This window comes from Dendrobates tinctorius, unplaced genomic scaffold, assembly GCF_039654945.1.
Source record: "Dendrobates tinctorius isolate UK_male_01 unplaced genomic scaffold, ASM3965494v1 ptg000022l, whole genome shotgun sequence".
NCBI classification, from domain to species: domain Eukaryota; kingdom Metazoa; phylum Chordata; class Amphibia; order Anura; family Dendrobatidae; genus Dendrobates; species Dendrobates tinctorius.
Genome location: NW_027361690.1, coordinates 78,963,806 through 78,978,998, shown reverse-complemented (window position 1 = coordinate 78,978,998; position 15,193 = coordinate 78,963,806). Strand labels below are relative to the sequence as shown.

The 15,193-nt window shown below is 43.5% G+C and overlaps 1 protein-coding gene across 1 annotated transcript in view; it reads right to left on the bottom strand.

Moving 5' to 3' along the window:
* The window catches only part of ARRDC4 (arrestin domain containing 4), a 174,479-nt gene that overhangs the window by 45,039 nt on the left and 114,247 nt on the right, over positions 1-15,193 (bottom strand). Inside the window, exon 3 of the mRNA XM_073568770.1 lies at positions 14,730-14,877. Within this exon, the coding sequence (XP_073424871.1) occupies positions 14,730-14,877 (148 nt within the window). The remainder of the gene's footprint in view (positions 1-14,729; positions 14,878-15,193) is intronic.

Sequence of the window (15,193 nt, the reverse complement as noted above, 5' to 3'; positions counted from 1 at the left end):
GGCTGCTAAAAGTTATTTTAAACTGCTTGATGCACAGTGTTACATGACCACTGACCGGCAACATGCTTTGCGGTAATTTAACAGCCTATTTACACAGGCTGCCATTGTTCTCGGCAGTGCGAGTCCTGTTTACATCTCATGATGTAGTGTAGAGAGCAAAGATCTTCTGTGCAGCACAAAAGATAATTTCACTCAACAAAACAGTGTTTTGCTCTTCTATGGGGTGATCAGCTTCATTAAAGGCTTGTGCAAAAGACCATATTTTTGGATCGAGTGCAACCTGACAAAATATTTGATCGCACTTGGACCAATGTTATTCTATGTGGCCCAGTTAATTCTTCTCTTTTCCTTTAGTTCTATGATATCATGTGATTAAAAAGTGACTAGCTGAATCCTTCTAAAGGGGGTTTTACACATAGCGATATCGCTAGCAATATCGCTAAAGCATCACCAATTTGGTGACGCAGCAGCGATATCGCTAGCGATATCGCTATGTGTGATACTTACCTCCGACCGGCTCCCCCGCTGTCTGTCGCTGATTGCGCGAGATCGCGCAGCTCCATTTCTCGTCGGGCGCTTCCTGCTGGGCTTCCTGCTGGCGCCGACGAGTGACGCGTGGACGCGGACGTCAGGATCGCCTCGTCTGAAAGGTTAGTATCGTACACTGTATCGCTGCTGCATCGATGTGAGATCTGCCTGTGTGGCAGCTCACTAGTGACCATTTAGCGATGCACCAGCGATCCTGACCGCTGGTGCATCGCTAAATGTAAAGGGGCCTTAAGCTCTATGTAGAAACAGGAGAGCTGTTTTCCCTGCATGAGTCATCACTTCAATAGTCCCTGGCAATTAGAGGAGGGAGCAGCTGGATTTGTAGGTTAAGAGGGGAAAGGCAGTGACAAGAGACTTCCTGTTTCTATATAGAGAAGAGAAATAAAAATTGGGTAGAAAGGGTAAAATGAGCAATTGTAAGTACACAGTGATATATAATAAGATAACTGCAATACATTAAGAGGATAAAAACTTTGATGGGAGAAATTCTCAAATACTACTGTCTGACATCGGATCACAATGCATGGACTGTCCGCGCACTCTCCATCCAGAGTGTGACAGTTTCTTATATTTCAATGAGGTTACCACACTCGAGTTGGGAATTGCACAGTCAGTGCGTGCATTGTGATTCGAGATCGGACCGATGCTTACAGACATCTAAAAGAGCCCTTGATTTCTGATTGTGGAACTTATATGACATTAATGAGTGTGCCTGCACACTTGCTCCTATCTGCCTGCCACGAAATGATTACAGGGGCCCAATGGATTAACATGGAGATTGGGGACTGCTAAAGGCCCCAATATCTCTTATGTTAGTCCTCTTGTGAAGTTCAGCCACATGCAGAGCTTAATCAGAGAACTGCAATTTCTCTATAGTGCAAAACAGTATTTACTGTTTGTATGTACTGTCGTACAAGTTATAGAACAATTGCAGGTTCAAAGTCCTATAAGGGGACTTAGAAATGAAAAAAAAAGTTTTATTTTAAATATATATTAAATCCCCATTATTTCCTCCCCATTAAAAATAAAGACATTGACCAGACAATACCAAATATACCGAGTATAAAAGTGTTACACATATTAAATGTTGAAAGAAATATCAAAATAGCCACTTGCAATCACCACTCATCCCCAGAAAACACGTATATTACTTACCAGTAATGTGTTTTTACAGAACCCATGACAGCACCAACAAGAGAGGGGATGTGCCCTTCAAGGACAGGAAACCTTCAAGATAAAAAGGGCGGTTCCTCTCTCTGCATCAGTGGATTAAAGAGCATGAGAGGACCTCCAAGTTAGTATACACACATGTATATACATTTATACAAACTATACAGATTATACAAATTATCCTTTCCCCACCTTAAGTGGAAAACTATATAAAGTAACCCACTACCAAAAGGTGATGGCTTAGTAACAGGAGGGAATATAAGAGTGCTGTCATGGGTTCCGTAAAAACACATTACCAGTAAGTAATATATGTATTTTCCTGTCACCCATGACAGCACCAATTATAGAGAATTACTCTATTAGGTAGGGACCAGGGCCTGTAGAACCCTATTCCCAAACAAGAGATCAGAAGAGGCAGAAAGATCCAGTCTATAGTGGCTATAAAAGGTTGAGGTGTTGACCAAGTAGCTGCCTTATAGATCTGTTCTATGGACACGTCTGCTCTTTGAGCCCAAGACGTTACCATCGCTCTTGTTGATTGGGCCCTCAGGTCATCAGGGACTGGTCTTCCTGCCCCTACATAGGCCAACCCGATAGCTTCCCTTATCCTTATGGATAGGGTACCTTTTCAAGGCTCCCGTCCCCTTCCTTGAACCCTGGAAGGAGATAAACAGAGACCTATCCTTCCTCCAAGGTTTTGTTGCCAGCAAATAGTGAGGGAGGCATCTCCTGACATCTAAGGTGTGGAATTTCTTTTCACTATCATTCTTTGGGTTAGGACAGAAGGAAGTTAGAGATATCTCATGTGACCTATGGAACTTAGATACTACTTTAGGTAGATAGTCAGGATCAGGTTTTAAAACTATTCTATCATCCATTACCATGGTAAAGGGAGGATCTGCTGATAGGGCCTGTACATTGCTTATTCTCCCTGCTAACGTAAGGGCTATGTCAGGACTCTAATGTCAGGACCCTGTCAGTATCGGCAAACTGCCACGCAGAGCAGGGTGACTTACACTATGGGAGAGCGCGGGGTCCAATACTGTAGTGATGGTTCAAGCAGACAGGACCTGCGGCACTGAAAATAGTATGGAATCCCAGGACCTACGATCATGTGACTGCAGGGGGCGGGGCTTAGCGTCCTACTGCTGCAGATGATGTAATGTACCTACTGCAGGAAAACTGCAGTAGAGGAGAGGAAAACGCAGGTCAGACAAACGAGGGTTCGTACACGGAGAGGGCTGTGTGGTACCAGAGGGACGAGCAGAGAATAGTCAAGTCACAGGCAGAGGGTCATATACAGAGAGGTAGCGCAGGACAAGAGGGACAGGCAGAACTCGTAACAGGGACAGAACCAAAACCAAACAAGCAACAAGTTATCAGGCACAAGGCACACGTACACACGAGGTCAACTAACTCAGCCGAGGGCAGGAGTATAACTGACACCGGACCTAGGTCAAGTGAGCATTAAATAGCTGCTCTCTGCCAGAGAGAGGCAGAAACAATTAATCTCTGTCTGACCAGGATGAGCCAAAGACAAACCCCATCCTGGATCATGACAGGCTACTAAGAGTATAGTCTTTAGTGTAACGAGTTTTATGGACCCTTCAGTTAAAGGCTCAAAGGGGGGTTCTGTTAAAGCATTCAAGACCAGGTTCAAGCCCCATGGAGGGAACCTGGCCACCGGGACTGGTCTGGTTCTAGTGCATGCCTTAATAAACTTGACGACCCACCGATTACCTGAACCTTCAAGGTACTAACCGCCAGGCACTGTTTCTTCCCCTTTTGAGGGAACTCCAGGATTTCTTTTAGGGGCACCTTTCCTTCCAGATAACACCCTGTAGATGATAAGATTTTTTTCTAGATCCTACTATAAATTTTTGTAGCGACTGGCTTCCTACTAGCAAGTAAGGTAGAGAACAGGTTGGTAGAAAACCTTTTACCCTCTAGCAGTAACCTCTCAAGTTCCAGGCTGTTACTTACAGCCCAGTCACCTGAGGATGGAACATAGGCCCTTGAGCTAGAAGGTCAGGGATCTCAGGAAGGACCCATGGTTCCGTTACTGACATGTTCCTCAGCCAAAAGAACCAGGGCCTCTTGGGCCAAAAGGGGGCTATGAATACTACTCTTGCCCCGTCCTGCCTGATCTTCCTGACAACTGCTGGTGTTAGACTGATTGGAGGAAAGGCGTTGGCCAGGGTGAAGTCCCATTTGATCCGAAAGGCATCTACCACCTGGGGATTTTCTTTTGGATCCAGGCAGCAGAACCTTTCCACTTTTCTGTTCTGTCGAGTGGCGAAAAGGTCGATTTCCAGTCTCCTCCACATGTCCACCAAACGTCTGAATATTGCGTTTTGAGGGACCATTCGCCCTGCAGACGTGGTCTGCGGCTCAAAAAATATGCTGTTATATTGTCCTTTCTCCTGATGTGAAGTTTAGATAGTGACAAGATGTTTCTTTCCACAAGGCTGAAAATTCGCTTGTTAACCCCTTACTGCCATGTGACATACCTTCCCATCCATGTTCCCTGGGACTTAATTAACAGGGACGGGATAGTACGTCACAGCGATCAGCGGCGCCCATGTGGTGAGCGCCGCTGATCGCGGCCGGGTGTCAGTTGATTATCACAGCTGACACCCGGCACAATGTGTCAGGGGCGGTCACGGACCGCCCCAGAAACGTTAACCCCTTGCACACTGCGATCAAACACGATCACGGTGTACCAGGGGTTAAAGTGAAGCATCGGCAGGGAGGGGGCTCCCTCCGTGCTTCCCTGAGCCACCCACAGCAGCGCAAAGTTATAGCTCACAGAATAAAGCGATACAAAAATGATTATTTTTTATATAAAATTGTTTTTATTGCATAAAAGCGCCAAAACATAAAAAAATGACATAAACGAGGTATTGCTGTAACCGTACTGACCCGAAGAATAAAACCGCTTTATCAATTTTACCGCACGCGGAACGGTGTAAACGCACCACCCAAAAGAAATTCTTGAAACGCTGGTTTTTGCTCATTCTGCGTACCAAAAATCGGAATAAAAAGCGATCAAAAAAAGTCACGTGCCTGAACATGATACCAATAAAAGCGTCAACTCGTCCCGCAAAAAATATCTCACATGACTCAGTGGGTCAAAATATGGAAAAATTATAGCTCTCAATATGTGGTGATGCAAAAACTTTTTTTTACAATAAAAAGTGTCTTTTAGCGTGACAGCTGCCAAATATAAAAACCGCCATAAATAGTAAATGAAACCCCTGTTATCACCCCCTTAGTTAGGGAAAAATAATAAAATTAAAAAAATGTATTTATTTCCATTTTCCCATTAGAGTTAGGGTTAGTGCTAGGGTTAGGGCTAGGGTTAGTGTTAGGGCTAGGGGTGTGTTGGGGTTAGGGTTGGAGTTAGAATTGGGGGGTTTCCACTGTTTGGGCACATCAGGTGCTCTCCAAACGCAACATGGCGTCTGCTCTCAATTCCAGCCAATTCTGTGTTGAATAAGTCAAATGGTGGTCCTTCCCTTCCAAGCTCTGCCATGCACCCAAACAGTGTTTTACCCCCACATATGGGTTATCAGCCTACTAAGAACAAATTGCAAAACAACTTTTGGGGTCCTATTTCTCCTGTTGCCCATAGGAAAATAAAAAATTGGGGGCAAAAATATCATTTTTGTGGAAAAAAATGATTTTTTTATTTTCACGCCTGGGCGCTATAAATTTCTGTGAAGCACTTGGGGGTTCAAAGTGCTCACCACACATCTAGATAAGTTCCGTGGGGGGTCTAGTTTCCAAAATGGGGTCACTTGTGGGGAGTATCAATAGTTTAGGCACATCAGAGGCTCGCCAAACGCACATGACACCTGAAAACCATTCCATCAAAGTCTGCATTCCAAAACATCACTGCTTCCCTTCCGAGCCCCGACGTGTGCCCATACAGTAGTTTTCTCACACATATGGGGTATCGGTGTACTCAGGACAAATTGAACAACAACTTTTGGGGTCCAATTTCTCCTGGTGCCCTTGGCAAAATAAAAAAAATGGGGACTAAATGATCATGTTTGTGGAAAACTACGATTTTTTTATTTTCACACCTGGGCATTATAAACTTGTGTGAAGCCCTTGGGGGTTCAAAGTGCTCACCACACATCTAGATAAGTTCCTTAGGGGGTCTAGTTTCCAAAATGGTGTCATTTGTGGGGGGTTTCCACTGTTTAGGTACATCAGGGGCTCTCCAAAGGCAACATGACACCCGCAGACCATTCCATCAAAGTCTGCTTTCCAAAACATCTCTACTTCCCTTCCGAGCCCCGACGTGTGCCTATACAGTAGTTTTCTCCCACATATGGGGTATCAGTGCACTCAGGACAAATTGGTCAACAACTTTTGGGGTCCATTTTCTCCTGGTACCCTTGGGAAAATAAAAAAATTGGAGACCAAATGATCATGTTTGTGGAAAAAATACGATTTTTTTATTTTCACGCCCGGGCATTATAAACTTCTGTGAAGCACTGGGGGGTTCAAAGTGCTCACCACACATCTAGATAAGTTCCTTAGGGGGTCTAGTTTCCAAAATGGGCTCACTTGTGGGGGGATTCCACTGTTTAGGTACATCAGGGGCTTTCCAAACGCGACATGGTGTCCGATCTCAATTCCAGCCAAAAAAGTCAAATGACGCTGCTTCCCTACCGAGCTCTGCCATGCGCCCAAATAGTTGTTTACACCCACATATGGGGTATCAGCATACTCAAGACAAATTGAACAATAACTTTTAGGGTCCTGTTACCCTTGGGAAAATAAAAATTGGGGGTGAAAAGATCATTTTTGTGGAAAAAATATGATTTTTAATTGTACCACTGTACGTTATAAACTTCTGTGAAGCCCTTGTGGGGTCAAAGTCCTCACCACATATCTAGATAAGTTCCTTGGGGGGTCTAGTTTCCAAAATGGGGTCACTTGTGGGGGGTTTCCACTGTTTAGGTACATCAGGGCCTCTCCAAACGTGACATGGCATCTGATCTGAATTCCAGCCAATTTTGCATTGAAAAAGTCAAACCAATCAATCAATCAATCAAATTTATTATCGCCAAGTACATATTACATATATACAAGGAATTCTTTGTGGCAAAGAGGCAACATAATATATAACAACAGATACAACAAGTAACATCTAACAAGACAGATACAGTATATAGTCTACACATGACGATTTAATTGTTGAACAGAGAGTGGATAGAAGCTGTTCATATGGCGGTTGGTACTGCATTTGGGGACTCTGAAGTGACGTCCTGAAGGGAGTAGTTGGAATGAGGAGTGTCCCGGGTGAGAGGGATCGGATGAAATTTTCAATGCGTGGGATCGAATACTCTTATCATAAAGATCCTGGATTTTAGGCACTCCTTCCCTTCTGCGCTCTGTCATGTGCCGAAACAGTACTTCCCCCCCCACATACCAGGTATCAGCGTACTCAGGACAAATTGCACAATAACTTTTCCAGTCCCATTTCTCCTTTTACACTTGGTAAAATAAAAAAAATTGAACCTTTTTGTGAAAAAAAGTTAAATGTTCATTTTTCTGAAATATTCAAAAAATTCCTGTGAAGCACCTGAAGGGTTAATAAACTTCTTGAATGTGGTTTTGAGCACCTTAAGGGGTGCAGTTTTTAGAATGGTGTCACTTTTGGGTATTTTCTATCATATAGACCCCTCAAAGTGGCTTCAAATGTGATGTGGTCCGTAAAAATAAAATGGTGTTGCAAAAATGAGAAATCGCTGGTCAACTTTTAACCCTTATAACTTCCTAACAAAAAAAATTTTGGTTCCAAAATTGTGCTGATGTAAAGTAAACATGTGGGAAATGTTACTTATTAGGTTTTTTGTGTGTCGTATCTCTGTGATTTAAGGGCATAAAAATTCAAAGTTGGAAAATTGCGAAATTTTCAACATTTTTGCCAAATTTCCATTTTTTCACAAATAAACGCAAGTTATATGAATGAAATTTTATCACTACCATGAAGTACGATATGCCATGAGAAAACCTTGTCAGAATCACCGGGATCCATGGAAGCATTTCAGAGTTATTACCTCATAAAGAGACAGTGGCCAGAATTGTAAAAACTGGCCCGGTCATGAACGTGCAAACCACCCTTGGGGGTTAAGGGGTTAACATACATTAGGGAATGGGACCGTATACCCCTGATGATTTAGGTATGCCACATTCAACTGGTTTTTTGACAATATGTTCACATGATTGCCTCGCAGGAAAGGAAGGAGACTCTGCAATGCATTCTCTGCTGTCAGGAGCTACAACATATTTGAGGAGACTTTCTTTTCTACTACTGACCATGTTCCTTGAAAAAGATGGTCGTCCAGATGTGCTCCCCATACCCTGGCACTGGCATCTGTGGTAACTACTCTGGTGATGTGAGGAAAACACGGAACCCCATCCTGAAGGGACTTTATCTCCAACCACCAGCGGAGTGAATGTATAACCTCCCGAGGCAGAGTCAGCGTACCCTCCTGATACCGTTGCAATGAACATTGACTTTCCAAGACGAACCCTGCTACTCTCTTGAGTGGATCAGGGCCCACTTCACTGCTGGGATATATGAGGTCAGGGAGCCCAGGAGGGAAATAGCACATCTGAGGGACATTACTGGATCTTGTATTGATCTGGAGAGGAGACTGAGCAACTTTTCCTTCTTTTGCTCTGGTAGGAGACACTCTTGCTGGCAAGAGTCAAGTAAGAGTCCTAGAAAGGTTTGTGTCCTTTGTGGGTTCAACCTTGATTTTTCTAGGTTCAAACACCACCCTAAGCTTTCTAAGATGGTGACTATGTCTCTCACTTGACTGTGGCAATGAGAAGAACGGCCTACTATTAGGAAGTCATCCAGGTATGGGATGACCAGTCTGTTTGTTTCTCTGAGGTGGGCGTATACCTCCGCTATTAACTTCGTGAATACACGAGGGGCCACTGCCAAGCCGAAGGGAAGGGCCTTTTACTGGAGGTGCCCTGTGGTGCCCCCTACTGGTACCGTCACGCTGAGATATTTCCAGAGCGCTATGTGTATTGGCATGTGGTAATACGTGTTCTTGACGTCTAGGACTGCCATATAGCAACCCAGAAAGAGCAGTTGAATTGCTGATCTTATTGATTCCATCTTGAATTTCATAATCTTCAAGAACTTGTTCAGACCCTTCAAGTTGAAAATCGTTCTGTACTAACCATCCTTCTTCTTTATTGGAAATAGGGGAGAATAGATGCCTTCCCCTTTTTCTCCTGCTGGTATATCCTGCAGAACATTTTTCTTTAAGAGGCTCAGTACCTACGCCTCTAGTGCTATTTGCTCCGAATCAGATGCTCGTGGGACCGTCATGACGAACCTGTTTGGGGGATGTCTCCCGAACTCCAGTTTCAAACCTGCCCCCACCAGGTTGAGAATTCAAGGACTAAATGATATTTTCTCCCAGGCTGGAAGGAAAAGGGAGGGCCTTCCTCCCACCTGGGATGGAGAGTCATTTGGAGGGCTTTTGACCACTTTGGGAAGAAGTACCAAACAGGAACCCCTTGGTCTTTTTTGGTCTATCCTCCCACCTCCTATGTTATGTGGATGTTCTCCTTCAGTTGTATAATTTCCCCCAAAAGGAGTGCCTGAAGGATGAGAGGGGAGGTTTCGGGAACCTTTCTTCTTATCGGCTGCTTTTTCTAAGATGTCATCCAAAGCCGAGGCAAATAAATATTGACCTTCACAGGGGATAGAACATAGTTTCCCCTTTGCCTGAACATTCCCTGGGAAACTCTTTAACCAGACTGCTCTCCGGCCTGCATTAGATAATGCGGCAGACCTTGCGGCAGACCTTGCGGCCAGTCTGGCTGAGTCTGCCGATGCATCTGCCAAAAAAGCCACCGCCCCTCTGATTACTGGAAGCGTGGTCCTAATGGCGTCACTGGACGAATTGTTGGCCAGCTGGTCTTCCAATGTGCTCAGCCAGACCATGAGGGACCTCGCTGTGCAAGTTGCTGCAGTGGCTGGTCTCAGTGCCCCTGCCGATGATTCCCATGTTGCTTTAAGAAAGGAGTCAACCTTTCTATCAAGAGGGTCTTTCAATAATCCTGAGTCCGCAAAGGGGAGGGATGAACTTTTTGAGGCCTTGGATTTGGGAGCCTTACTCCAGGATGAGGTGGCCTCATCCTCAAAGGGGTACTTTCTTTTGAAGGAGGATGGCAGGGGGCCTTTCATATCCAGCTTCTGCCACTCTTTAATGATGAGAGTCAGCAATTTTCCGTTCATAGGAAAAACTCTGCTTCTTCTTGTCTAAGGTGCCAAACATGACATCTTGGATAGACTTTTTGGGCTTCTGGTTGACCAGTCCTATTTGTGGACCTTACTGTCTTAACTAAATTGTCCACCTCTTCCAGAGGGAAGCAATAACCTGAGCCCGAGTTGCTTTCTAACAAGGAGGATTCCAAAGTATCTTGCAGATGCCATCGACGATGAGGGAGACCCTTCGGTTCTATCCCTTTTTGGTGTTTACCCTGAGAAGGACAGGGACTTTAACGAGTTCTCCACCTCAGCTCCGATGAGAGTTCTTAAGGTGGAAGAGAAGTCAGGGGTCTCATTGTCCACCGTGTCATTGTACACACCAGGCATAATTTTTTGGGCCATGTGCTAGCCAGATCCTGCCTGCACAGGATGCTTCGATTTCCCTGTACATTTTCTAGGGGGCTCCTACCAGAAAGCCAGACAGAGAAGGAGAGAGGGAGAGATTTGCATTATTAAAATGGCATTCTCGTAGCTCACTCACCACTCAGAGGAAATTGAAGGGTACCGGAACAGGAGGCAGGATATCATCTGAAAGGTCTCCTTTAGGGACCGCGGAATCTTCCATCCTGGTAGAGCTGTGCCGACTTGTCCTGGAATATTTGGACCTTGGTGCCCCACTAGAGCATCCGGAACTTCCAGCCCAGAGAGTTTGGCATTGGGGTCTCCTTGTCAGCTCTGGCTTCCAATGCTACTGCTGACGCTGCAGACTCTGCTGCTGCTGTTGCTGCTGCTGTGGATAGGACTGCTGTGCCTCCATTGCTGCATTGATGCCCCTGCCTGGCTGGCGATCCACACTTAAGTACTATGCCTGTAGGGGATCTGCCGGCTGGCATCTCCTGCAGCTTCCTGTACCCGCCACCGAAAATGCTCTCGGACGAAAGGTCCCTGTCGCATCAGCAGAGCGTGACTTCTGGTTTCCAGCCATGCTTTGTGACCGCGCCGGGACCCAGGGCTGCCGGCTAACCATGTGGTGATGGCGCTGCAGACTCCCACACGACTGATGGCCGAGACCCCATAGGGCCCCCCGTGGCGCTTCCAGTATCTATGGCACTGGCCGAAGCAGAGACAGTGCCCTGCCGCAACCGACTGGCCCTGGTCTGGGAACTTGTCTTTTCTTCTACAACACTGCCCGCCACCGTGCAGGTGAAGGTTACCTGGTCAAAGACAGGAAACCACTGATGCGGAGAGAGGAGCCACCCTTTTTATCTTGAAGGTTTCCTGTTCTTGAAGGGCAGATCCCCTCTCTCATTGGTGCTGTAATGGGTGACAGAAAAAATACAAATATAAAGTGATCAAAATGACATACAGAATGAACCTGTAGCATCAGCATCCCTGCATGCTTCCCAAACTCCTCTCTCCCGGCTCGGATGCAGACTAACTCACCACTTCCTCTACCTGCTCCTGCCTCCCAGGGTCTGCGCATGCCTGGCAGATCCCCTGGCACTGTACTTAGGGTGCACACACTCCCTGTCTCTTAAAGAGACAGTGCATGCCATCCTAAAGTGTCCCCAGCCAATTGTGGGGAGACACTTATTATTTAAGGCACCTCCACCTATTTATGCTCACTTTATAGCCTATAGCGCTATTATGGTTATGTTGACAGAGAATTAAAAAAGTTCTGAGTTTGAGAATTAGGGGAGGATAAAAACAAGTGCAAAAACATCAAATTGCCAGATCCTTAAAGGGAATCTGTCACCTGTTTTTTGCTACATTAACTGATAGCACCATAATGTACGTATACTGAGAGCACCATGTTGTAGGATTAGACACTCTGATTCCACTGATGTGTCACTTACTGGCCTGTGTTTTTTGTTTCATTTCAATTAGTGTTTTATCAGCAGGAAATTATCACAAAAGAACTAGCTGCCCTCAAGCCTTCTGGTCCAACAATGCCACTATCACTGATTAGCAGCTTTTGGTCAATATACATTGTACATAGTAATCTGTGGTGTTGGTGGGATCATACAAGGCTCAACAACTGCTCTGCTAGAAATGAATCAGAAAAAAATGAAAAACTGGGATTCTATCACAACTGCTGCATTCAGTAAACTAAAATGATACAGTATATCATTGGAATGCGGGTCTTAGCTCCTACATCATGCTACTGTCAGATTACATAGAAAAAACCTGTCAACAGATTCCCTTTAAGGCACACTTGTCATACTCTGGCCCACAGTGTGATTAAATTTGGCCTGCAGTGCTGGCACCTGCCCCCCACACGGCATCACAGCTCCATCTGTATCAGAATCCTGGATGCTGATAAACTTGAAAGCCATCATCCTCCATCTGTGTCTGATGACTCAGCATAGTGGGCATGATGACATCCCTATTTCGCATCAAGACCTGCAGAGTGCTCACTATCAAGACAGAGAAGCATGTGAACAAGGATAGGTGAATAATTAATTTTTTTAATGTGGAGCCCATTATAGTGTATTGAGGACCATGTGGGTCCCATTATACTGTGTGGAGGACTATGTGGGGCCCATGACACTGTATGGAAGACTATGTGGGGCCATTATACCATATGGAGCATTATGTGGGGCCATTATATTGTATGGAGGATTATGTGGGGCCATTATACTGTATAGAGCACTATGTGGGGGCCATTATACTGTATGGAAGACTATATGGGGCCATTATACTGTATGGAGCACTATGTGGGGGCCATTATACTGTATGAAGGAGTATGTGTTGGCCATTATACTGTATGGAAGACTATGTGGGGCCATTATACTGTATAGAGGACTATATGGGGGCATTATTCCATATAGAGTACTTTGTGAGGCCTATTATAATGTGTGAAAGGCTTTGTAGGAATCACAGTTGGGGCATCATACTGTGTTGGGGTCACCACACTTTGCTGGTGGGGTACTGTGGAGTAATTCACTGTGGAAATATCACACTGTGTTTGGTGGGCACTTTTGTTGGCATCATACTTTATTATCTGAATTATTTATTAATTTTAGTTTTTTATCCATTGTTATTATATATTTAAATTAGGCCACATGCTTTTTATCCTTTTACATAATATGTTATATTATTTCAGTATGCCCCATTTGTGATTGTGTTTTATTTTATTCTAAGATCTATTAATTAAAACATACTTTGTTCATAGGACAACCACTTTTACTTTGTCTTCATATGAAAAGGTTTATCATTATAATTGATAAAGAAAAACATAGAAAAAATATAGACTTTTTTAATAAATATCAATGGCTGGTCTGTGACTTTGTCCAAATGTTTAAATTTGACATCCCTGCTTTAAAGGGGTTAAACCAGGTATTTGAGTTAAATGTTTTTTTATTCACTTTTGACAATTTTTTTTTCCCCACATCACAAAACGTTTTAAAAAAGTAAAAATCATAATTTTTCAATTTTTACACTGACCTTGGATTCTTTTTTAGGCTATGACTTTCTGTTTTGAGAAACAACACATGTACATTGGCCAAGATGAGCAGACACTAACCCTGCTTTTTGCATTGAAACATCTAATCAGCATGTGTAAAGGTCATTGTGAAAGAAGTGGGAGCATATGACATCTTATTGTGACTAGTGGATTTTGTGTTATCAGATGTGTATAGAGATGTAACCAGTCATTGTAATCCTGCCTCTGATGATATGGAGCCTGCTGAAAACTCTTCCTGAAATTACAGGAAGTAAAAGTCTAAGCCAGTGGCCAGGATAAAAATTGCAAGATTACTAGTTTTTGTTTGTTTTTTTTTTAAATAAAGATTGTGATCTGAAACAAAACTAAATATTGCCAAATAATTTATAAAAAATAAAAAATACGCTAACAGAAACCTGATTTGTACAAGATATTTTCTTATTATAGCTTTAAGAGTAAAAACCAAAGCATTATTAATTTCCATAATGTTAAATAAATTATGGGGGGGGGAACTATCAGGTGTGTGAATACTTTTATTGGCGCCATAACTTGGGTGAATCTGAATGTCCTGGAGTTTGTAAAGTTCTAAAAATCTCTTTTATATTTTAACTTTCCAAAAAAAAAATTATGATATTTTATGTCAAATTGGTGTTGTTTGAAATCGGCTTCAACTGTCAGAGTATTTTTCTGTGATGATATCATTCATATTTAAATACTGAACCATTAGGCTCCTGTATAGCTGTCATGAAAGTGCAAGGTATAATTGTATATTATTTTGATAAAATGGGTGCAGATAAAAGAATAAAGCTCATTAGGTCCACATCTCGCCAGTGTGTTGTTACTCATGCTCTGATCCTCCCTGCCATACTATGTATTTGCAGTCATTATGGAGTTCAATGCTTTAATGTGATCCAATTTGCCATTAGGGCATGATAGCTGAAAGGATTCCGGCAGCAGCTGCATACACTTACTTAGTGGTAGAAAATGGCATGAAAAATGGATGGATATGTGACATATAATAGTCTGCGTTAGATAGCAGACCTGCAATGATTAATAATAAGTCTGCCATAATTATGTCTTCTGCAGCTGTCATTATTCACATATTGGACAGCGAGCCTTACAAATGCAGGCGCTGTGGTAAATGGGACTGCGTGATGTCGAGCTAATAAAACAAATTGGCACACCTGCATACACTACCAGTGCAGATACCAAATGCAGACAGAGAAAGGTACTCAGTATTGGAAGGTAAACACAATTTAACCGGAATCACTGAGAGAAGTAAGTTTCAAAAAAAAGCAAACTTCTTACGAGCAGTGGTGGAGCGTTGACATCAATACGGCTGGTGAGGCGCAGCTCTCTGTGGACACTGTAGATAGGTAGTAGTGATCTTTCTAGAACCGCATTAAGCTCATACCGTACCTTGCCATATTTACCACTAAAAGATGAGACAAGTGATCTAGAAGTAACAAAAAGGGACACAGGTTATTGAAAAGACATTAAAAAAAAGATCTTGTATATTGCTGTGCTGTCGTTCTATGTTATCAAAGGGAGCCCGTAGAGTATGATTGTTTCGAAAAAGCTCTTAACACTCCATCCCACAATGGCCACTACTTCACCATATACAGTTTCTGTTCAGAGAGCTCCCAGAAACTTTATAAATTTATGTATTCTTACATACTTATATTAACCACTCTGTTATGAATGGGTCACCGAGGAGGAAAAAACCTAAACATGCTAAGCCCAGAAAAACCAGAGAGGTTGGTAACTATGCA